Below are 24,988 nucleotides of genomic sequence, written 5' to 3' on the forward strand. Positions count from 1 at the left end.
GCAATGCAGCAATTAAAATCTGTCTAATTGGTTGCAGAAAGCAATGCAGCAATTAAAATCTGTCTAATTGGTTGCAGAAAGCAATGCAGCAATTAAAATCTGTCTAATTGGTTGCAGAAAGCAATGCAGCAATTAAAATCTGTCTAATTGGTTGCAGAAAGCAATGCAGCAATTAAAATCTGTCTAATTGGTTGCAGAAAGCAATGCAGCAATTAAAATCTGTCTAATTGGTTGCAGAAAGCAATGCAGCAATTAAAATCTGTCTAATTGGTTGCAGAAAGCAATGCAGCAATTAAAATCTGTCTAATTGGTTGCAGAAAGCAATGCAGCAATTAAAATCTGTCTAATTGGTTGCAGAAAGCAATGCAGCAATTAAAATCTGTCTAATTGGTTGCAGAAAGCAATGCAGCAATTAAAATCTGTCTAATTGGTTGCAGAAAGCAATGCAGCAATTAAAATCTGTCTAATTGGTTGCAGAAAGCAATGCAGCAAGACTGATTAGTGTGGAGGGAATAGCTCAACTTCTTGAGCTCCATTCAGACTGGCAGCAGTTGGACAGCAAGTTGAGGAACCTGGCCATCCGACGCAGTATCCTTCTCATCCTTAAAAACATCACCAATCTAAGTAGGTGTTGACATCATACATTTGTAAAAACATCACCAATCTAAGTAGGTGTTGACATCATACATTTGTAAAAACATCACCAATCTAAGTAGGTGTTAACATCATACATTTGTAAAAACATCACCAATCTAAGTAGGTGTTGACATCATACATTTGTAAAAACATCACCAATCTAAGTAGGTGTTGACATCATACATTTGTAAAAACATCACCAATCTAAGTAGGTGTTGACATCATACATTTGTAAAAACATCACCAATCTAAGTAGGTGTTGACATCATACATTTGTAAAAACATCACCAATCTAAGTAGGTGTTGACATCATACATTTGTAAAAACATCACCAATCTAAGTAGGTGTTGACATCATACATTTGTAAAAACATCACCAATCTAAGTAGGTGTTGACATCATACATTTGTAAAAACATCACCAATCTAAGTAGGTGTTGACATCATACATTTGTAAAAACATCACCAATCTAAGTAGGTGTTAACATCATACATTTGTAAAAACATCACCAATCTAAGTAGGTGTTGACATCATACATTTGTAAAAACATCACCCATGTGTAGTTCATTATTCTATATTTAAAGAAAATTTCCATGGGGCAAGTGAAGTAGAGTTTGTCTTTCGCTGTCACCTTGGCATATGAAAGTGAAAGATATAGCGTGGTCAGCACTATGCCTTTACTTTTCCTAATGTGTGTTAGGTACCTATCAGAGCTGGGTGGACTCAGGGAACTCAAGACTAGCAGACTAGCACTCTATGGCTAGGCTACATCATCTCCAACACTAGCACTCTATAGCTAGGCTACATCATCTCCAACACTAGCACTCTATGGCTAGGCTACATCATCTCCAACACTAGCACTCTATGGCTAGGCTACATCATCTCCAACACTAGCACTCTATGGCTAGGCTACATCATCTCCAACACTAGCACTCTATGGCTAGGCTACATCATCTCCAACACTAGCACTCTATGGCTAGGCTACATCATCTCCATCGATATAAAAGCTTGTTATTAAAATGATTTTATAATTTTTTTTCTTAACTTTTACATTTCTTGCTATATTTTATGTCAAGCCCATAATTGAGGTTTCAGCCCCCTCACCCCTTCAGCTCCCCCTCCCCCACCCCTTCAGCTCATCCCCCACCCCTTTAGCTCCCCCTCCCCCCACCCCTTCAGCTCCCCCTCCCCCACCCCTTTAGCTCCCCCTCCCCCCACCCCATCAGCTCACCTTCCATTCAGTTGAATAGATGACTCAAGGGATTATGCTGTGTACTGGCCACACAATCCCTTGGTGTGGCTGGCCACACAATCCCTTTGTGTGGTTGGCCACACAATCCCTTGGTGTGTCTTGCTATATTGTTTACAATTCCTTTTAAACAAAAAAACAAATAAACTCTACTTGACCTATACTTGAAACAGGAGCTGGGCGTAAAGCGTTTGTTGAAGCCAATGGTATTCGTGTTTTGTATGAGAGTGCTCTGGAGGCCAGCGACTGCCGTGACATGGAGGGTCTGATACTCCTGGCTAGCATCATACTCCGCAAATGTTGCCCCAAGAACAGATTACCTTTGGAGTCCTCATTTAGTCCTGTTGTCTTTTCATTGCCTCCATCTGCAGTGCACACACCAGAATGTTTTCAGCTACCAGATTATCCTGGCCATTGTAAAGGTATGTTGGATGGCCCTCTACACACAACTATGGCCCTCTACACACGACTATGGCCCTCTACACATGGCCCTCTACACACGACTATGGCCCTCTACACATGACTATGGCCCTCTACACACGACTATGGCCCTCTACACATGGCCCTCTACACATGGCCCTCTACACATGGCCCTCTACACACGACTATGGCCCTCTACACATGGCCCTCTACACATGGCCCTCTACACATGGCCCTCTACACATGGCCCTCTACACACGACTATGGCCCTCTACACATGACTATGGCCCTCTACACACGACTATGGCCCTCTACACACGACTATGGCCCTCTACACACGACTATGGCCCTCTACACACGACTATGGCCCTCTACACATGACTATGGCCCTCTACACACGACTATGGCCCTCTACACACGACTATGGCCCTCTACACACGACTATGGCCCTCTACACATGGCCCTCTACACACGACTATGGCCCTCTACACATGGCCCTCTACACATGACTATGGCCCTCTACACATGGCCCTCTACACATGACTATGGCCCTCTACACACGACTATGGCCCTCTACACATGGCCCTCTACACACGACTATGGCCCTCTACACACGACTATGGCCCTCTACACATGGCCCTCTACACACGACTATGGCCCTCTACACATGACTATGGCCCTCTACACACGACTATGGCCCTCTACACATGACTATGGCCCTCTACACACGACTATGGCCCTCTACACATGGCCCTCTACACATGGCCCTCTACACACGACTATGGCCCTCTACACACGACTATGGCCCTCTACACACGACTATGGCCCTCTACACATGGCCCTCTACACATGGCCCTCTACACATGACTATGGCCCTCTACACACGACTATGGCCCTCTACACATGGCCCTCTACACATGGCCCTCTACACACGACTATGGCCCTCTACACACGACTATGGCCCTCTACACATGGCCCTCTACACACGACTATGGCCCTCTACACACGACTATGGCCCTCTACACATGACTATGGCCCTCTACACACGACTATGGCCCTCTACACATGACTATGGCCCTCTACACACGACTATGGCCCTCTACACATGGCCCTCTACACACGACTATGGCCCTCTACACATGACTATGGCCCTCTACACACGACTATGGCCCTCTACACATGGCCCTCTACACACGACTATGGCCCTCTACACACGACTATGGCCCTCTACACATGACTATGGCCCTCTACACACGACTATGGCCCTCTACACATGGCCCTCTACACATGGCCCTCTACACACGACTATGGCCCTCTACACATGGCCCTCTACACATGACTATGGCCCTCTACACACGACTATGGCCCTCTACACATGGCCCTCTACACATGGCCCTCTACACACGACTATGGCCCTCTACACATGGCCCTCTACACATGGCCCTCTACACACAACTATGGCCCTCTACACACGACTATGGCCCTCTACACATGGCCCTCTACACATGGCCCTCTACACACGACTATGGCCCTCTACACATGGCCCTCTACACATGGCCCTCTACACACGACTATGGCCCTCTACACATGGCCCTCTACACATGGCCCTCTACACACGACTATGGCCCTCTACACATGGCCCTCTACACATGGCCCTCTACACATGGCCCTCTACACACGACTATGGCCCTCTACACATGGCCCTCTACACATGGCCCTCTACACACAACTATGGCCCTCTACACATGGCCCTCTACACATGGCCCTCTACACATGACTGTGGCCCTCTACACACGACTATGGCCCTCTACACATGGCCCTCTACACATGGCCCTCTACACATGGCCCTCTACACATGGCCCTCTACACATGGCCCTCTACACATGGCCCTCTACACATGACTATGGCCCTCTACACACGACTATGGCCCTCTACACACGACTATGGCCCTCTACACATGGCCCTCTACACATGGCCCTCTACACACGACTATGGCCCTCTACACATGGCCATCTACACATGGCCCTCTACACACGACTATGGCCCTCTACACATGGCCCTCTACACATGGCCCTCTACACATGGCCCTCTACACACGACTATGGCCCTCTACACATGACTATGGCCCTCTACACATGGCCATCTACACATGGCCCTCTACACACGACTATGGCCCTCTACACATGGCCCTCTACACACGACTATGGCCCTCTACACATGGCCCTCTACACACGACTATGGCCCTCTACACATGGCCCTCTACACACGACTATGGCCCTCTACACATGGCCCTCTACACATGGCCCTCTACACACGACTATGGCCCTCTACACATGACTATGGCCCTCTACACACGACTATGGCCCTCTACACATGGCCCTCTACACATGGCCCTCTACACATGGCCCTCTACACACGACTATGGCCCTCTACACATGGCCATCTACACATGGCCCTCTACACACGACTATGGCCCTCTACACATGGCCCTCTACACATGGCCCTCTACACATGGCCCTCTACACACGACTATGGCCCTCTACACATGGCCCTCTACACACGACTATGGCCCTCTACACACGACTATGGCCCTCTACACATGGCCCTCTACACATGGCCCTCTACACATGGCCCTCTACACATGGCCCTCTACACATGGCCCTCTACACACGACTATGGCCCTCTACACACGACTATCTTGAACAGAGCACCTTTATGATGGTGTGCAGCTAAATGATCGGTTGGTTTTTCATGGCTTGACTTTGTCAAGAAAAAACTTGTAGTACAACACTGTGCTGTTAACCAAGCGGATGGTTTTTATTTGCCTACCATTTCTTCATAGTCAGGTTGATGTGACAGTATTTGAAGGGGTGGATGGCATGTCTGTTGGTGCTGATGGCATGTCTGTTGGTGCTGATAGATGGCATGTCTGTTGGTGCTGATAGATGGCATGTCTGTTGGTGCTGATAGATGGCATGTCTGTTGGTGCTGATGTCATGTCTGTTGGTGCTGATGGCATGTCTGTTGGTGCTGATAGATGGCATGTCTGTTGGTGCTGATAGATGGCATGTCTGTTGGTGCTGATAGATGGCATGTCTGTTGGTGCTGATAGATGGCATGTCTGTTGGTGCTGATGGCATGTCTGTTGGTGCTGATAGATGGCATGTCTGTTGGTGCTGATAGATGGCATGTCTGTTGGTGCTGATAGATGGCATGTCTGTTGGTGCTGATGGCATGTCTGTTGGTGCTGATAGATGGCATGTCTGTTGGTGCTGATAGATGGCATGTCTGTTGGTGCTGATAGATGGCATGTCTGTTGGTGCTGATAGATGGCATGTCTGTTGGTGCTGATAGATGGCATGTCTGTTGGTGCTGATGGCATGTCTGTTGGTGCTGATAGATGGCATGTCTGTTGGTGCTGATAGATGGCATGTCTGTTGGTGCTGATGGCATGTCTGTTGGTGCTGATAGATGGCATGTCTGTTGGTGCTGATAGATGGCATGTCTGTTGGTGCTGATGGCATGTCTGTTGGTGCTGATAGATGGCATGTCTGTTGGTGCTGATGGCATGTCTGTTGGTGCTGATAGATGGCATGTCTGTTGGTGCTGATGGCATGTCTGTTGGTGCTGATAGATGGCATGTCTGTTGGTGCTGATAGATGGCATGTCTGTTGGTGCTGATAGATGGCATGTCTGTTGGTGCTGATGTCATGTCTGTTGGTGCTGATGTCATGTCTGTTGGTGCTGATGGCATGTCTGTTGGTGCTGATAGATGGCATGTCTGTTGGTGCTGATAGATGGCATGTCTGTTGGTGCTGATGGCATGTCTGTTGGTGCTGATAGATGGCATGTCTGTTGGTGCTGATGGCATGTCTGTTGGTGCTGATGTCATGTCTGTTGGTGCTGATGGCATGTCTGTTGGTGCTGATAGATGGCATGTCTGTTGGTGCTGATAGATGGCATGTCTGTCGGTGCTGATAGATGGCATGTCTGTTGGTGCTGATGGCATGTCTGTTGGTGCTGATGGCATGTCTGTTGGTGCTGATAGATGGCATGTCTGTTGGTGCTGATGGCATGTCTGTTGGTGCTGATAGATGGCATGTCTGTTGGTGCTGATAGATGGCATGTCTGTTGGTGCTGATAAATTGCATGTCTGTTGGTGCTGATGGCATGTCTGTTGGTGCTGATGGCATGTCTGTTGGTGCTGATGGATGGCATGTCTGTTGGTGCTGATAGATGGCATGTCTGTTGGTGCTGATGGATGGCATGTCTGTTGGTGCTGATGGCATGTCTGTTGGTGCTGATGGCATGTCTGTTGGTGCTGATAGATGGCATGTCTGTTGGTGCTGATAGATGGCATGTCTGTTGGTGCTGATGGCATGTCTGTTGGTGCTGATAGATGGCATGTCTGTTGGTGCTGATAGATGGCATGTCTGTTGGTGCTGATGGCATGTCTGTTGGTGCTGATAGATGGCATGTCTGTTGGTGCTGATAGATGGCATGTCTGTTGGTGCTGATAGATGGCATGTCTGTTGGTGCTGATAGATGGCATGTCTGTTGGTGCTGATAGATGGCATGTCTGTTGGTGCTGATGGCATGTCTGTTGGTGCTGATAGATGGCATGTCTGTTGGTGCTGATAGATGGCATGTCTGTTGGTGTTGATGGCATGTCTGTTGGTGCTGATAGATGGCATGTCTGTTGGTGCTGATAGATGGCATGTCTGTTGGTGCTGATAGATGGCATGTCTGTTGGTGCTGATAGATGGCATGTCTGTTGGTGCTGATAGATGGCATGTCTGTTGGTGCTGATGGCATGTCTGTTGGTGCTGATAGATGGCATGTCTGTTGGTGCTGATAGATGGAATGTCTGTTGGTGCTGATGGCATGTCTGTTGGTGCTGATAGATGGCATGTCTGTTGGTGCTGATAGATGGAATGTCTGTTGGTGCTGATGGCATGTCTGTTGGTGCTGATGGCATGTCTGTTGGTGCTGATGTCATGTCTGTTGGTGCTGATAGATGGCATGTCTGTTGGTGCTGATAGATGGAATGTCTGTTGGTGCTGATAGATGGAATGTCTGTTGGTGCTGATAGATGTCATGTCTGTTGGTGCTGATAGATGGCATGTCTGTTGGTGCTGATAGATGGAATGTCTGTTGGTGCTGATAGATGGCATGTCTGTTGGTGCTGATAGATGGCATGTCTGTTGGTGCTGATGGCATGTCTGTTGGTGCTGATAGATGGCATGTCTGTTGGTGCTGATAGATGGAATGTCTGTTGGTGCTGATGGCATGTCTGTTGGTGCTGATGGCATGTCTGTTGGTGCTGATGTCATGTCTGTTGGTGCTGATAGATGGCATGTCTGTTGGTGCTGATAGATGGAATGTCTGTTGGTGCTGATAGATGGCATGTCTGTTGGTGCTGATAGATGGCATGTCTGTTGGTGCAGATAGATGGCATGTCTGTTGGTGCTGATGGCATGTCTGTTGGTGCTGATAGATGGCATGTCTGTTGGTGCTGATAGATGGCATGTCTGTTGGTGCTGATGGCATGTCTGTTGGTGCTGATGGCATGTCTGTTGGTGCTGATAGATGTCATGTCTGTTGGTGCTGATAGATGGCATGTCTGTTGGTGCTGATAGATGGCATGTCTGTTGGTGCTGATGGCATGTCTGTTGGTGCTGATAGATGGCATGTCTGTTGGTGCTGATAGATGGCATGTCTGTTGGTGCTGATAGATGGCATGTCTGTTGGTGCTGATAGATGTCATGTCTGTTGGTGCTGATAGATGGCATGTCTGTTGGTGCTGATAGATGGCATGTCTGTTGGTGCTGATAGATGGCATGTCTGTTGGTGCTGATAGATGGCATGTCTGTTGGTGCTGATGGCATGTCTGTTGGTGCTGATGGCATGTCTGTTGGTGCTGATGGCATGTCTGTTGGTGCTGATAGATGGCATGTCTGTTGGTGCTGATAGATGGCATGTCTGTTGGTGCTGATAGATGGCATGTCTGTTGGTGCTGATAGATGGCATGTCTGTTGGTGCTGATAGATGGCATGTCTGTTGGTGCTGATAGATGGCATGTCTGTTGGTGCTGATGTCATGTCTGTTGGTGCTGATGTCATGTCTGTTGGTGCTGATGGCATGTCTGTTGGTGCTGATAGATGGCATGTCTGTTGGTGCTGATAGATGGCATGTCTGTTGGTGCTGATGGCATGTCTGTTGGTGCTGATAGATGGCATGTCTGTTGGTGCTGATGGCATGTCTGTTGGTGCTGATGTCATGTCTGTTGGTGCTGATGGCATGTCTGTTGGTGCTGATAGATGGCATGTCTGTTGGTGCTGATAGATGGCATGTCTGTCGGTGCTGATAGATGGCATGTCTGTTGGTGCTGATGGCATGTCTGTTGGTGCTGATGGCATGTCTGTTGGTGCTGATAGATGGCATGTCTGTTGGTGCTGATGGCATGTCTGTTGGTGCTGATAGATGGCATGTCTGTTGGTGCTGATAGATGGCATGTCTGTTGGTGCTGATAAATTGCATGTCTGTTGGTGCTGATGGCATGTCTGTTGGTGCTGATGGCATGTCTGTTGGTGCTGATGGATGGCATGTCTGTTGGTGCTGATAGATGGCATGTCTGTTGGTGCTGATGGATGGCATGTCTGTTGGTGCTGATGGCATGTCTGTTGGTGCTGATGGCATGTCTGTTGGTGCTGATAGATGGCATGTCTGTTGGTGCTGATAGATGGCATGTCTGTTGGTGCTGATGGCATGTCTGTTGGTGCTGATAGATGGCATGTCTGTTGGTGCTGAAAGATGGCATGTCTGTTGGTGCTGATGGCATGTCTGTTGGTGCTGATAGATGGCATGTCTGTTGGTGCTGATAGATGGCATGTCTGTTGGTGCTGATAGATGGCATGTCTGTTGGTGCTGATAGATGGCATGTCTGTTGGTGCTGATAGATGGCATGTCTGTTGGTGCTGATGGCATGTCTGTTGGTGCTGATAGATGGCATGTCTGTTGGTGCTGATAGATGGCATGTCTGTTGGTGCTGATGGCATGTCTGTTGGTGCTGATAGATGGCATGTCTGTTGGTGCTGATAGATGGCATGTCTGTTGGTGCTGATAGATGGCATGTCTGTTGGTGCTGATAGATGGCATGTCTGTTGGTGCTGATAGATGGCATGTCTGTTGGTGCTGATGGCATGTCTGTTGGTGCTGATAGATGGCATGTCTGTTGGTGCTGATAGATGGAATGTCTGTTGGTGCTGATGGCATGTCTGTTGGTGCTGATAGATGGCATGTCTGTTGGTGCTGATAGATGGAATGTCTGTTGGTGCTGATGGCATGTCTGTTGGTGCTGATGGCATGTCTGTTGGTGCTGATGTCATGTCTGTTGGTGCTGATAGATGGCATGTCTGTTGGTGCTGATAGATGGAATGTCTGTTGGTGCTGATAGATGGAATGTCTGTTGGTGCTGATAGATGTCATGTCTGTTGGTGCTGATAGATGGCATGTCTGTTGGTGCTGATAGATGGAATGTCTGTTGGTGCTGATAGATGGCATGTCTGTTGGTGCTGATAGATGGCATGTCTGTTGGTGCTGATGGCATGTCTGTTGGTGCTGATAGATGGCATGTCTGTTGGTGCTGATAGATGGAATGTCTGTTGGTGCTGATGGCATGTCTGTTGGTGCTGATGGCATGTCTGTTGGTGCTGATGTCATGTCTGTTGGTGCTGATAGATGGCATGTCTGTTGGTGCTGATAGATGGAATGTCTGTTGGTGCTGATAGATGGCATGTCTGTTGGTGCTGATAGATGGCATGTCTGTTGGTGCAGATAGATGGCATGTCTGTTGGTGCTGATGGCATGTCTGTTGGTGCTGATAGATGGCATGTCTGTTGGTGCTGATAGATGGCATGTCTGTTGGTGCTGATGGCATGTCTGTTGGTGCTGATGGCATGTCTGTTGGTGCTGATAGATGTCATGTCTGTTGGTGCTGATAGATGGCATGTCTGTTGGTGCTGATAGATGGCATGTCTGTTGGTGCTGATGGCATGTCTGTTGGTGCTGATAGATGGCATGTCTGTTGGTGCTGATAGATGGCATGTCTGTTGGTGCTGATAGATGGCATGTCTGTTGGTGCTGATAGATGTCATGTCTGTTGGTGCTGATAGATGGCATGTCTGTTGGTGCTGATAGATGGCATGTCTGTTGGTGCTGATAGATGGCATGTCTGTTGGTGCTGATAGATGGCATGTCTGTTGGTGCTGATGGCATGTCTGTTGGTGCTGATGGCATGTCTGTTGGTGCTGATGGCATGTCTGTTGGTGCTGATAGATGGCATGTCTGTTGGTGCTGATAGATGGCATGTCTGTTGGTGCTGATAGATGGCATGTCTGTTGGTGCTGATAGATGGCATGTCTGTTGGTGCTGATAGATGGCATGTCTGTTGGTGCTGATAGATGGCATGTCTGTTGGTGCTGATAGATGGCATGTCTGTTGGTGCTGATAGATGGCATGTCTGTTGGTGCTGATAGATGGCATGTCTGTTGGTGCTGATAGATGGCATGTCTGTTGGTGCTGATAGATGGCATGTCTGTTGGTGCTGATAGATGGCATGTCTGTTGGTGCTGATAGATGGCATGTCTGTTGGTGCTGATAGATGGCATGTCTGTTGGTGCTGATAGATGGCATGTCTGTTGGTGCTGATAGATGGCATGTCTGTTGGTGCTGATGGCATGTCTGTTGATGCTGATAGATGGCATGTCTGTTGGTGCTGATAGATGGCATGTCTGTTGGTGCTGATAAATGGCATGTCTGTTGGTGCTGATAGATGGCATGTCTGTTGGTGCTGATGGCATGTCTGTTGGTGCTGATGGCATGTCTGTTGGTGCTGATAGATGGCATGTCTGTTGGTGCTGATGGCATGTCTGTTGGTGCTGATAGATGGCATGTCTGTTGGTGCTGATGGCATGTCTGTTGGTGCTGATGGCATGTCTGTTGGTGCTGATAGATGGCATGTCTGTTGGTGCTGATGGCATGTCTGTTGGTGCTGATAGATGGCATGTCTGTTGGTGCTGATAGATGGCATGTCTGTCGGTGTTGATAGATGGCATGTCTGTTGGTGCTGATGTCATGTCTGTTGGTGCTGATAGATGGCATGTCTGTTGGTGCTGATAGATGGCATGTCTGTTGGTGCTGATAGATGGCATGTCTGTTGGTGCTGATGGCATGTCTGTTGGTGCTGATAGATGGCATGTCTGTTGGTGCTGATAGATGGCATGTCTGTTGGTGCTGATGGCATGTCTGTTGGTGCTGATAGATGGCATGTCTGTTGGTGCTGATAGATGGCATGTCTGTTGGTGCTGATAGATGGCATGTCTGTTGGTGCTGATGGCATGTCTGTTGGTGCTGATAGATGGCATGTCTGTTGGTGCTGATAGATGGCATGTCTGTTGGTGCTGATGGCATGTCTGTTGGTGCTGATAGATGGCATGTCTGTTGGTGCTGATAGATGGCATGTCTGTTGGTGCTGATGGCATGTCTGTTGGTGCTGATAGATGGCATGTCTGTTGGTGCTGATAGATGGCATGTCTGTTGGTGCTGATAGATGGCATGTCTGTTGGTGCTGATAGATGGCATGTCTGTTGGTGCTGATAGATGGCATGTCTGTTGGTGCTGATGGCATGTCTGTTGGTGCTGATAGATGGCATGTCTGTTGGTGCTGATAGATGGAATGTCTGTTGGTGCTGATGGCATGTCTGTTGGTGCTGATAGATGGCATGTCTGTTGGTGCTGATAGATGGAATGTCTGTTGGTGCTGATGGCATGTCTGTTGGTGCTGATGGCATGTCTGTTGGTGCTGATGTCATGTCTGTTGGTGCTGATAGATGGCATGTCTGTTGGTGCTGATAGATGGAATGTCTGTTGGTGCTGATAGATGGAATGTCTGTTGGTGCTGATAGATGTCATGTCTGTTGGTGCTGATAGATGGCATGTCTGTTGGTGCTGATAGATGGAATGTCTGTTGGTGCTGATAGATGGCATGTCTGTTGGTGCTGATAGATGGCATGTCTGTTGGTGCTGATGGCATGTCTGTTGGTGCTGATAGATGGCATGTCTGTTGGTGCTGATAGATGGAATGTCTGTTGGTGCTGATGGCATGTCTGTTGGTGCTGATGGCATGTCTGTTGGTGCTGATGTCATGTCTGTTGGTGCTGATAGATGGCATGTCTGTTGGTGCTGATAGATGGAATGTCTGTTGGTGCTGATAGATGGCATGTCTGTTGGTGCTGATAGATGGCATGTCTGTTGGTGCAGATAGATGGCATGTCTGTTGGTGCTGATGGCATGTCTGTTGGTGCTGATAGATGGCATGTCTGTTGGTGCTGATAGATGGCATGTCTGTTGGTGCTGATGGCATGTCTGTTGGTGCTGATGGCATGTCTGTTGGTGCTGATAGATGTCATGTCTGTTGGTGCTGATAGATGGCATGTCTGTTGGTGCTGATAGATGGCATGTCTGTTGGTGCTGATGGCATGTCTGTTGGTGCTGATAGATGGCATGTCTGTTGGTGCTGATAGATGGCATGTCTGTTGGTGCTGATAGATGGCATGTCTGTTGGTGCTGATAGATGTCATGTCTGTTGGTGCTGATAGATGGCATGTCTGTTGGTGCTGATAGATGGCATGTCTGTTGGTGCTGATAGATGGCATGTCTGTTGGTGCTGATAGATGGCATGTCTGTTGGTGCTGATGGCATGTCTGTTGGTGCTGATGGCATGTCTGTTGGTGCTGATGGCATGTCTGTTGGTGCTGATAGATGGCATGTCTGTTGGTGCTGATAGATGGCATGTCTGTTGGTGCTGATAGATGGCATGTCTGTTGGTGCTGATAGATGGCATGTCTGTTGGTGCTGATAGATGGCATGTCTGTTGGTGCTGATAGATGGCATGTCTGTTGGTGCTGATAGATGGCATGTCTGTTGGTGCTGATAGATGGCATGTCTGTTGGTGCTGATAGATGGCATGTCTGTTGGTGCTGATAGATGGCATGTCTGTTGGTGCTGATAGATGGCATGTCTGTTGGTGCTGATAGATGGCATGTCTGTTGGTGCTGATAGATGGCATGTCTGTTGGTGCTGATAGATGGCATGTCTGTTGGTGCTGATAGATGGCATGTCTGTTGGTGCTGATAGATGGCATGTCTGTTGGTGCTGATGGCATGTCTGTTGATGCTGATAGATGGCATGTCTGTTGGTGCTGATAGATGGCATGTCTGTTGGTGCTGATAAATGGCATGTCTGTTGGTGCTGATAGATGGCATGTCTGTTGGTGCTGATGGCATGTCTGTTGGTGCTGATGGCATGTCTGTTGGTGCTGATAGATGGCATGTCTGTTGGTGCTGATGGCATGTCTGTTGGTGCTGATAGATGGCATGTCTGTTGGTGCTGATGGCATGTCTGTTGGTGCTGATGGCATGTCTGTTGGTGCTGATAGATGGCATGTCTGTTGGTGCTGATGGCATGTCTGTTGGTGCTGATAGATGGCATGTCTGTTGGTGCTGATAGATGGCATGTCTGTCGGTGTTGATAGATGGCATGTCTGTTGGTGCTGATGTCATGTCTGTTGGTGCTGATAGATGGCATGTCTGTTGGTGCTGATAGATGGCATGTCTGTTGGTGCTGATAGATGGCATGTCTGTTGGTGCTGATGGCATGTCTGTTGGTGCTGATAGATGGCATGTCTGTTGGTGCTGATAGATGGCATGTCTGTTGGTGCTGATGGCATGTCTGTTGGTGCTGATAGATGGCATGTCTGTTGGTGCTGATAGATGGCATGTCTGTTGGTGCTGATAGATGGCATGTCTGTTGGTGCTGATGGCATGTCTGTTGGTGCTGATAGATGGCATGTCTGTTGGTGCTGATAGATGGCATGTCTGTTGGTGCTGATGGCATGTCTGTTGGTGCTGATGGCATGTCTGTTGGTGCTGATAGATGGCATGTCTGTTGGTGCTGATAGATGGCATGTCTGTTGGTGCTGATGGCATGTCTGTTGGTGCTGATGGCATGTCTGTTGGTGCTGATAGATGGCATGTCTGTTGGTGCTGATAGATGGCATGTCTGTTGGTGCTGATAGATGGCATGTCTGTTGGTGCTGATGGCATGTCTGTTGGTGCTGATGGCATGTCTGTTGGTGCTGATAGATGGCATGTCTGTTGGTGCCGATAGATAGAATGTCTGTTGGTGCTGATGGCATGTCTGTTGGTGCTGATAGATGGCATGTCTGTTGGTGCTGATAGATGGCATGTCTGTTGGTGCTGATGGCATGTCTGTTGGTGCTGATGGCATGTCTGTTGGTGCTGATAGATGGCATGTCTGTTGGTGCTGATAGATGGCATGTCTGTTGGTGCTGATAGATGGCATGTCTGTTGGTGCTGGTGGCATGTCTGTTGGTGCTGATGGCATGTCTGTTGGTGCTGATAGATGGCATGTCTGTTGGTGCTGATAGATGGCATGTCTGTTGGTGCTGATGGCATGTCTGTTGGTGCTGATAGATGGCATGTCTGTTGGTGCTGATAGATGGCATGTCTGTTGGTGCTGATAGATGGCATGTCTGTTGGTGCTGATGGCATGTCTGTTGGTGCTGATAGATGGCATGTCTGTTGGTGCTGATAGATGGCATGTCTGTTGGTGCTGATGGCATGTCTGTTGGTGCTGATAGATGGCATGTCTGTTGGTGCTGATAGATGGCATGTCTGTTGGTGCTGATAGATGGCATGTCTGTTGGTGCTGATGTCATGTCTGTTGGTGCTGATGTCATGTCTGTTGGTGCTGATGGCATGTCTGTTGGTGCTGATAGATGGCATGTCTGTTGGTGCTGATAGATGGCATGTCTGTTGGTGCTGATGGCATGTCTGTTGGTGCTGATGTCATGTCTGTTGGTGCTGATGGCATGTCTGTTGGTGCTGATAGATGGCATGTCTGTTGGTGCTGATAGATGGCATGTCTGTTGGTGCTGATAGATGGCATGTCTGTTGGTGTTGATGGCATGTCTGTTGGTGCTGATAGATGGCATGTCTGTTGGTGCTGATAGATGGCATGTCTGTTGGTGCTGATAGATGGCATGTCTGTCGGTGTTGATAGATGGCATGTCTGTTGGTGCTGATGTCATGTCTGTTGGTGCTGATAGATGGCATGTCTGTTGGTGCTGATAGATGGCATGTCTGTTGGTGCTGATAGATGGCATGTCTGTTGGTGCTGATGGCATGTCTGTTGGTGCTGATAGATGGCATGTCTGTTGGTGCTGATAGATGGCATGTCTGTTGGTGCTGATAGATGGCATGTCTGTTGGTGCTGATAGATGGCATGTCTGTTGGTGCTGATGGCATGTCTGTTGGTGCTGATAGATGGCATGTCTGTTGTTGCTGATAGATGGCATGTCTGTTGGTGCTGATAGATGGCATGTCTGTTGGTGCTGATGGCATGTCTGTTGGTGCTGATAGATGGCATGTCTGTTGGTGCTGATGGCATGTCTGTTGGTGCTGATAGATGGCATGTCTGTTGGTGCTGATGGCATGTCTGTTGGTGCTGATAGATGGCATGTCTGTTGGTGCTGATAGATGGCATGTCTGTTGGTGCTGATAGATGGCATGTCTGTTGGTGCTGATGGCATGTCTGTTGGTGCTGATAGATGGCATGTCTGTTGGTGCTGATAGATGGCATGTCTGTTGGTGCTGATAGATGGCATGTCTGTTGGTGCTGATAGATGGCATGTCTGTTGGTGCTGATGGCATGTCTGTTGGTGCTGATAGATGGCATGTCTGTTGGTGCTGATGGCATGTCTGTTGGTGCTGATAGATGGCATGTCTGTTGGTGCTGATGGCATGTCTGTTGGTGCTGATGGCATGTCTGTTGGTGCTGATAGATGGCATGTCTGTTGGTGCTGATGGCATGTCTGTTGGTGCTGATGGCATGTCTGTTGGTGCTGATGGCATGTCTGTTGGTGCTGATAGATGGCATGTCTGTTGGTGCTGATGGCATGTCTGTTGGTGCTGATAGATGGCATGTCTGTTGGTGCTGATGGCATGTCTGTTGGTGCTGATAGATGGCATGTCTGTTGGTGCTGATAGATGGCATGTCTGTTGGTGCTGATAGATGGCATGTCTGTTGGTGCTGATGGCATGTCTGTTGGTGCTGATAGATGGCATGTCTGTTGGTGCTGATGGCATGTCTGTTGGTGCTGATAGATGGCATGTCTGTTGGTGCTGATGGCATGTCTGTTGGTGCTGATAGATGGCATGTCTGTTGGTGCTGATGGCATGTCTGTTGGTGCTGATAGATGGCATGTCTGTTGGTGCTGATAGATGGCATGTCTGTTGGTGCTGATAGATGGCATGTCTGTTGGTGCTGATGGCATGTCTGTTGGTGCTGATGGCATGTCTGTTGGTGCTGATGGCATGTCTGTTGGTGCTGATAGATGGCATGTCTGTTGGTGCTGATAGATGGCATGTCTGTTGGTGCTGATGGCATGTCTGTTGGTGCTGATAGATGGCATGTCTGTTGGTGCTGATGGCATGTCTGTTGGTGCTGATAGATGGCATGTCTGTTGGTGCTGATGGCATGTCTGTTGGTGCTGATGGCATGTCTGTTGGTGCTGATAGATGGCATGTCTGTTGGTGCTGATGGCATGTCTGTTGGTGCTGATAGATGGCATGTCTGTTGGTGCTGATGGCATGTCTGTTGGTGCTGATGGCATGTCTGTTGGTGCTGATGGCATGTCTGTTGGTGCTGATAGATGGCATGTCTGTTGGTGCTGATGGCATGTCTGTTGGTGCTGATAGATGGCATGTCTGTTGGTGCTGATGGCATGTCTGTTGGTGCTGATAGATGGCATGTCTGTTGGTGCTGATAGATGGCATGTCTGTTGGTGCTGATAGATGGCATGTCTGTTGGTGCTGATGGCATGTCTGTTGGTGCTGATGGCATGTCTGTTGGTGCTGATAGATGGCATGTCTGTTGGTGCTGATAGATGGCATGTCTGTTGGTGTTGATGGCATGTCTGTTGGTGCAGATAGATGGCATGTCTGTTGGTGCTGGTGGCATGTCTGTTGGTGCTGATAGATGGCATGTCTGTTGGTGCTGATGGCATGTCTGTTGGTGCTGATAGATGGCATGTCTGTTGGTGCTGATAGATGGCATGTCTGTTGGTGCTGATAGATGGCATGTCTGTTGGTGCTGATAGATGGCATGTCTGTTGGTGCTGATAGATGGCATGTCTGTTGGTGCTGATAGATGGCATGTCTGTTGGTGCTGATAGATGGCATGTCTGTTGGTGCTGATGGCATGTCTGTTGGTGCTGATAGATGGCATGTCTGTTGGTGCTGATGGCATGTCTGTTGGTGCTGATAGATGGCATGTCTGTTGGTGCTGATAGATGGCATGTCTGTTGGTGCTGATAGATGGCATGTCTGTTGGTGCTGATAGATGTCATGTCTGTTGGTGCTGATAGATGGCATGTCTGTTGGTGCTGATAGATGGCATGTCTGTTGGTGCTGATAGATGGCATGTCTGTTGGTGCTGATAGATGGCATGTCTGTTGGTGCTGATGGCATGTCTGTTGGTGCTGATGGCATGTCTGTTGGTGCTGATGGCATGTCTGTTGGTGCTGATAGATGGCATGTCTGTTGGTGCTGATAGATGGCATGTCTGTTGGTGCTGATAGATGGCATGTCTGTTGGTGCTGATAGATGGCATGTCTGTTGGTGCTGATAGATGGCATGTCTGTTGGTGCTGATAGATGGCATGTCTGTTGGTGCTGATAGATGGCATGTCTGTTGGTGCTGATAGATGGCATGTCTGTTGGTGCTGATAGATGGCATGTCTGTTGGTGCTGATAGATGGCATGTCTGTTGGTGCTGATAGATGGCATGTCTGTTGGTGCTGATAGATGGCATGTCTGTTGGTGCTGATAGATGGCATGTCTGTTGGTGCTGATAGATGGCATGTCTGTTGGTGCTGATAGATGGCATGTCTGTTGGTGCTGATAGATGGCATGTCTGTTGGTGCTGATGGCATGTCTGTTGATGCTGATAGATGGCATGTCTGTTGGTGCTGATAGATGGCATGTCTGTTGGTGCTGATAAATGGCATGTCTGTTGGTGCTGATAGATGGCATGTCTGTTGGTGCTGATGGCATGTCTGTTGGTGCTGATGGCATGTCTGTTGGTGCTGATAGATGGCATGTCTGTTGGTGCTGATGGCATGTCTGTTGGTGCTGATAGATGGCATGTCTGTTGGTGCTGATGGCATGTCTGTTGGTGCTGATGGCATGTCTGTTGGTGCTGATAGATGGCATGTCTGTTGGTGCTGATGGCATGTCTGTTGGTGCTGATAGATGGCATGTCTGTTGGTGCTGATAGATGGCATGTCTGTCGGTGTTGATAGATGGCATGTCTGTTGGTGCTGATGTCATGTCTGTTGGTGCTGATAGATGGCATGTCTGTTGGTGCTGATAGATGGCATGTCTGTTGGTGCTGATAGATGGCATGTCTGTTGGTGCTGATGGCATGTCTGTTGGTGCTGATAGATGGCATGTCTGTTGGTGCTGATAGATGGCATGTCTGTTGGTGCTGATGGCATGTCTGTTGGTGCTGATAGATGGCATGTCTGTTGGTGCTGATAGATGGCATGTCTGTTGGTGCTGATAGATGGCATGTCTGTTGGTGCTGATGGCATGTCTGTTGGTGCTGATAGATGGCATGTCTGTTGGTGCTGATAGATGGCATGTCTGTTGGTGCTGATGGCATGTCTGTTGGTGCTGATAGATGGCATGTCTGTTGGTGCTGATAGATGGCATGTCTGTTGGTGCTGATGGCATGTCTGTTGGTGCTGATAGATGGCATGTCTGTTGGTGCTGATAGATGGCATGTCTGTTGGTGCTGATAGATGGCATGTCTGTTGGTGCTGATAGATGGCATGTCTGTTGGTGCTGATAGATGGCATGTCTGTTGGTGCTGATGGCATGTCTGTTGGTGCTGATAGATGGCATGTCTGTTGGTGCTGATAGATGGAATGTCTGTTGGTGCTGATGGCATGTCTGTTGGTGCTGATAGATGGCATGTCTGTTGGTGCTGATAGATGGAATGTCTGTTGGTGCTGATGGCATGTCTGTTGGTGCTGATGGCATGTCTGTTGGTGCTGATGTCATGTCTGTTGGTGCTGATAGATGGCATGTCTGTTGGTGCTGATAGATGGAATGTCTGTTGGTGCTGATAGATGGAATGTCTGTTGGTGCTGATAGATGTCATGTCTGTTGGTGCTGATAGATGGCATGTCTGTTGGTGCTGATAGATGGAATGTCTGTTGGTGCTGATAGATGGCATGTCTGTTGGTGCTGATAGATGGCATGTCTGTTGGTGCTGATGGCATGTCTGTTGGTGCTGATAGATGGCATGTCTGTTGGTGCTGATAGATGGAATGTCTGTTGGTGCTGATGGCATGTCTGTTGGTGCTGATGGCATGTCTGTTGGTGCTGATGTCATGTCTGTTGGTGCTGATAGATGGCATGTCTGTTGGTGCTGATAGATGGAATGTCTGTTGGTGCTGATAGATGGCATGTCTGTTGGTGCTGATAGATGGCATGTCTGTTGGTGCAGATAGATGGCATGTCTGTTGGTGCTGATGGCATGTCTGTTGGTGCTGATAGATGGCATGTCTGTTGGTGCTGATAGATGGCATGTCTGTTGGTGCTGATGGCATGTCTGTTGGTGCTGATGGCATGTCTGTTGGTGCTGATAGATGTCATGTCTGTTGGTGCTGATAGATGGCATGTCTGTTGGTGCTGATAGATGGCATGTCTGTTGGTGCTGATGGCATGTCTGTTGGTGCTGATAGATGGCATGTCTGTTGGTGCTGATAGATGGCATGTCTGTTGGTGCTGATAGATGGCATGTCTGTTGGTGCTGATAGATGTCATGTCTGTTGGTGCTGATAGATGGCATGTCTGTTGGTGCTGATAGATGGCATGTCTGTTGGTGCTGATAGATGGCATGTCTGTTGGTGCTGATAGATGGCATGTCTGTTGGTGCTGATGGCATGTCTGTTGGTGCTGATGGCATGTCTGTTGGTGCTGATGGCATGTCTGTTGGTGCTGATAGATGGCATGTCTGTTGGTGCTGATAGATGGCATGTCTGTTGGTGCTGATAGATGGCATGTCTGTTGGTGCTGATAGATGGCATGTCTGTTGGTGCTGATAGATGGCATGTCTGTTGGTGCTGATAGATGGCATGTCTGTTGGTGCTGATAGATGGCATGTCTGTTGGTGCTGATAGATGGCATGTCTGTTGGTGCTGATAGATGGCATGTCTGTTGGTGCTGATAGATGGCATGTCTGTTGGTGCTGATAGATGGCATGTCTGTTGGTGCTGATAGATGGCATGTCTGTTGGTGCTGATAGATGGCATGTCTGTTGGTGCTGATAGATGGCATGTCTGTTGGTGCTGATAGATGGCATGTCTGTTGGTGCTGATAGATGGCATGTCTGTTGGTGCTGATGGCATGTCTGTTGATGCTGATAGATGGCATGTCTGTTGGTGCTGATAGATGGCATGTCTGTTGGTGCTGATAAATGGCATGTCTGTTGGTGCTGATAGATGGCATGTCTGTTGGTGCTGATGGCATGTCTGTTGGTGCTGATGGCATGTCTGTTGGTGCTGATAGATGGCATGTCTGTTGGTGCTGATGGCATGTCTGTTGGTGCTGATAGATGGCATGTCTGTTGGTGCTGATGGCATGTCTGTTGGTGCTGATGGCATGTCTGTTGGTGCTGATAGATGGCATGTCTGTTGGTGCTGATGGCATGTCTGTTGGTGCTGATAGATGGCATGTCTGTTGGTGCTGATAGATGGCATGTCTGTCGGTGTTGATAGATGGCATGTCTGTTGGTGCTGATGTCATGTCTGTTGGTGCTGATAGATGGCATGTCTGTTGGTGCTGATAGATGGCATGTCTGTTGGTGCTGATAGATGGCATGTCTGTTGGTGCTGATGGCATGTCTGTTGGTGCTGATAGATGGCATGTCTGTTGGTGCTGATAGATGGCATGTCTGTTGGTGCTGATGGCATGTCTGTTGGTGCTGATAGATGGCATGTCTGTTGGTGCTGATAGATGGCATGTCTGTTGGTGCTGATAGATGGCATGTCTGTTGGTGCTGATGGCATGTCTGTTGGTGCTGATAGATGGCATGTCTGTTGGTGCTGATAGATGGCATGTCTGTTGGTGCTGATGGCATGTCTGTTGGTGCTGATGGCATGTCTGTTGGTGCTGATAGATGGCATGTCTGTTGGTGCTGATAGATGGCATGTCTGTTGGTGCTGATGGCATGTCTGTTGGTGCTGATGGCATGTCTGTTGGTGCTGATAGATGGCATGTCTGTTGGTGCTGATAGATGGCATGTCTGTTGGTGCTGATAGATGGCATGTCTGTTGGTGCTGATGGCATGTCTGTTGGTGCTGATGGCATGTCTGTTGGTGCTGATAGATGGCATGTCTGTTGGTGCCGATAGATAGAATGTCTGTTGGTGCTGATGGCATGTCTGTTGGTGCTGATAGATGGCATGTCTGTTGGTGCTGATAGATGGCATGTCTGTTGGTGCTGATGGCATGTCTGTTGGTGCTGATGGCATGTCTGTTGGTGCTGATAGATGGCATGTCTGTTGGTGCTGATAGATGGCATGTCTGTTGGTGCTGATAGATGGCATGTCTGTTGGTGCTGGTGGCATGTCTGTTGGTGCTGATGGCATGTCTGTTGGTGCTGATAGATGGCATGTCTGTTGGTGCTGATAGATGGCATGTCTGTTGGTGCTGATGGCATGTCTGTTGGTGCTGATAGATGGCATGTCTGTTGGTGCTGATAGATGGCATGTCTGTTGGTGCTGATAGATGGCATGTCTGTTGGTGCTGATGGCATGTCTGTTGGTGCTGATAGATGGCATGTCTGTTGGTGCTGATAGATGGCATGTCTGTTGGTGCTGATGGCATGTCTGTTGGTGCTGATAGATGGCATGTCTGTTGGTGCTGATAGATGGCATGTCTGTTGGTGCTGATAGATGGCATGTCTGTTGGTGCTGATGTCATGTCTGTTGGTGCTGATGTCATGTCTGTTGGTGCTGATGGCATGTCTGTTGGTGCTGATAGATGGCATGTCTGTTGGTGCTGATAGATGGCATGTCTGTTGGTGCTGATGGCATGTCTGTTGGTGCTGATGTCATGTCTGTTGGTGCTGATGGCATGTCTGTTGGTGCTGATAGATGGCATGTCTGTTGGTGCTGATAGATGGAATGTCTGTTGGTGCTGATAGATGGCATGTCTGTTGGTGTTGATGGCATGTCTGTTGGTGCTGATAGATGGCATGTCTGTTGGTGCTGATAGATGGCATGTCTGTTGGTGCTGATAGATGGCATGTCTGTCGGTGTTGATAGATGGCATGTCTGTTGGTGCTGATGTCATGTCTGTTGGTGCTGATAGATGGCATGTCTGTTGGTGCTGATAGATGGCATGTCTGTTGGTGCTGATAGATGGCATGTCTGTTGGTGCTGATGGCATGTCTGTTGGTGCTGATAGATGGCATGTCTGTTGGTGCTGATAGATGGCATGTCTGTTGGTGCTGATAGATGGCATGTCTGTTGGTGCTGATAGATGGCATGTCTGTTGGTGCTGATGGCATGTCTGTTGGTGCTGATAGATGGCATGTCTGTTGGTGCTGATAGATGGCATGTCTGTTGGTGCTGATAGATGGCATGTCTGTTGGTGCTGATGGCATGTCTGTTGGTGCTGATAGATGGCATGTCTGTTGGTGCTGATGGCATGTCTGTTGGTGCTGATAGATGGCATGTCTGTTGGTGCTGATGGCATGTCTGTTGGTGCTGATAGATGGCATGTCTGTTGGTGCTGATAGATGGCATGTCTGTTGGTGCTGATAGATGGCATGTCTGTTGGTGCTGATGGCATGTCTGTTGGTGCTGATAGATGGCATGTCTGTTGGTGCTGATAGATGGCATGTCTGTTGGTGCTGATAGATGGCATGTCTGTTGGTGCTGATAGATGGCATGTCTGTTGGTGCTGATGGCATGTCTGTTGGTGCTGATAGATGGCATGTCTGTTGGTGCTGATGGCATGTCTGTTGGTGCTGATAGATGGCATGTCTGTTGGTGCTGATGGCATGTCTGTTGGTGCTGATGGCATGTCTGTTGGTGCTGATAGATGGCATGTCTGTTGGTGCTGATGGCATGTCTGTTGGTGCTGATGGCATGTCTGTTGGTGCTGATGGCATGTCTGTTGGTGCTGATAGATGGCATGTCTGTTGGTGCTGATGGCATGTCTGTTGGTGCTGATAGATGGCATGTCTGTTGGTGCTGATGGCATGTCTGTTGGTGCTGATAGATGGCATGTCTGTTGGTGCTGATAGATGGCATGTCTGTTGGTGCTGATAGATGGCATGTCTGTTGGTGCTGATGGCATGTCTGTTGGTGCTGATAGATGGCATGTCTGTTGGTGCTGATGGCATGTCTGTTGGTGCTGATAGATGGCATGTCTGTTGGTGCTGATGGCATGTCTGTTGGTGCTGATAGATGGCATGTCTGTTGGTGCTGATGGCATGTCTGTTGGTGCTGATAGATGGCATGTCTGTTGGTGCTGATAGATGGCATGTCTGTTGGTGCTGATAGATGGCATGTCTGTTGGTGCTGATGGCATGTCTGTTGGTGCTGATGGCATGTCTGTTGGTGCTGATGGCATGTCTGTTGGTGCTGATAGATGGCATGTCTGTTGGTGCTGATAGATGGCATGTCTGTTGGTGCTGATGGCATGTCTGTTGGTGCTGATAGATGGCATGTCTGTTGGTGCTGATGGCATGTCTGTTGGTGCTGATAGATGGCATGTCTGTTGGTGCTGATGGCATGTCTGTTGGTGCTGATGGCATGTCTGTTGGTGCTGATAGATGGCATGTCTGTTGGTGCTGATGGCATGTCTGTTGGTGCTGATAGATGGCATGTCTGTTGGTGCTGATGGCATGTCTGTTGGTGCTGATGGCATGTCTGTTGGTGCTGATGGCATGTCTGTTGGTGCTGATAGATGGCATGTCTGTTGGTGCTGATGGCATGTCTGTTGGTGCTGATAGATGGCATGTCTGTTGGTGCTGATGGCATGTCTGTTGGTGCTGATAGATGGCATGTCTGTTGGTGCTGATAGATGGCATGTCTGTTGGTGCTGATAGATGGCATGTCTGTTGGTGCTGATGGCATGTCTGTTGGTGCTGATGGCATGTCTGTTGGTGCTGATAGATGGCATGTCTGTTGGTGCTGATAGATGGCATGTCTGTTGGTGTTGATGGCATGTCTGTTGGTGCAGATAGATGGCATGTCTGTTGGTGCTGGTGGCATGTCTGTTGGTGCTGATAGATGGCATGTCTGTTGGTGCTGATGGCATGTCTGTTGGTGCTGATAGATGGCATGTCTGTTGGTGCTGATAGATGGCATGTCTGTTGGTGCTGATAGATGGCATGTCTGTTGGTGCTGATAGATGGCATGTCTGTTGGTGCTGATAGATGGCATGTCTGTTGGTGCTGATAGATGGCATGTCTGTTGGTGCTGATAGATGGCATGTCTGTTGGTGCTGATGGCATGTCTGT

The 24,988-nt window shown here is 48.7% G+C and overlaps 1 protein-coding gene across 6 annotated transcripts in view; it reads left to right on the top strand.

Moving 5' to 3' along the window:
* Window positions 1-24,988, top strand: part of LOC131953133 (cytosolic carboxypeptidase 1) — a 102,207-nt gene that overhangs the window by 20,105 nt on the left and 57,114 nt on the right. For all 6 annotated transcript variants that reach the window (XM_059316168.1, XM_059316214.1, XM_059316205.1 and 3 more), the window contains 2 exons: window positions 478-624; window positions 2,058-2,306. In XM_059316168.1, coding sequence (XP_059172151.1) covers window positions 478-624; window positions 2,058-2,306 — 396 coding nt within the window. The remainder of the gene's footprint in view (window positions 1-477; window positions 625-2,057; window positions 2,307-24,988) is intronic.

This window comes from Physella acuta, unplaced genomic scaffold (genome assembly GCF_028476545.2).
Source record: "Physella acuta isolate Inbredline_101_S28 unplaced genomic scaffold, ASM2847654v3 ptg000075l, whole genome shotgun sequence".
Classification (NCBI taxonomy): Eukaryota; Metazoa; Mollusca; class Gastropoda; family Physidae; genus Physella; species Physella acuta.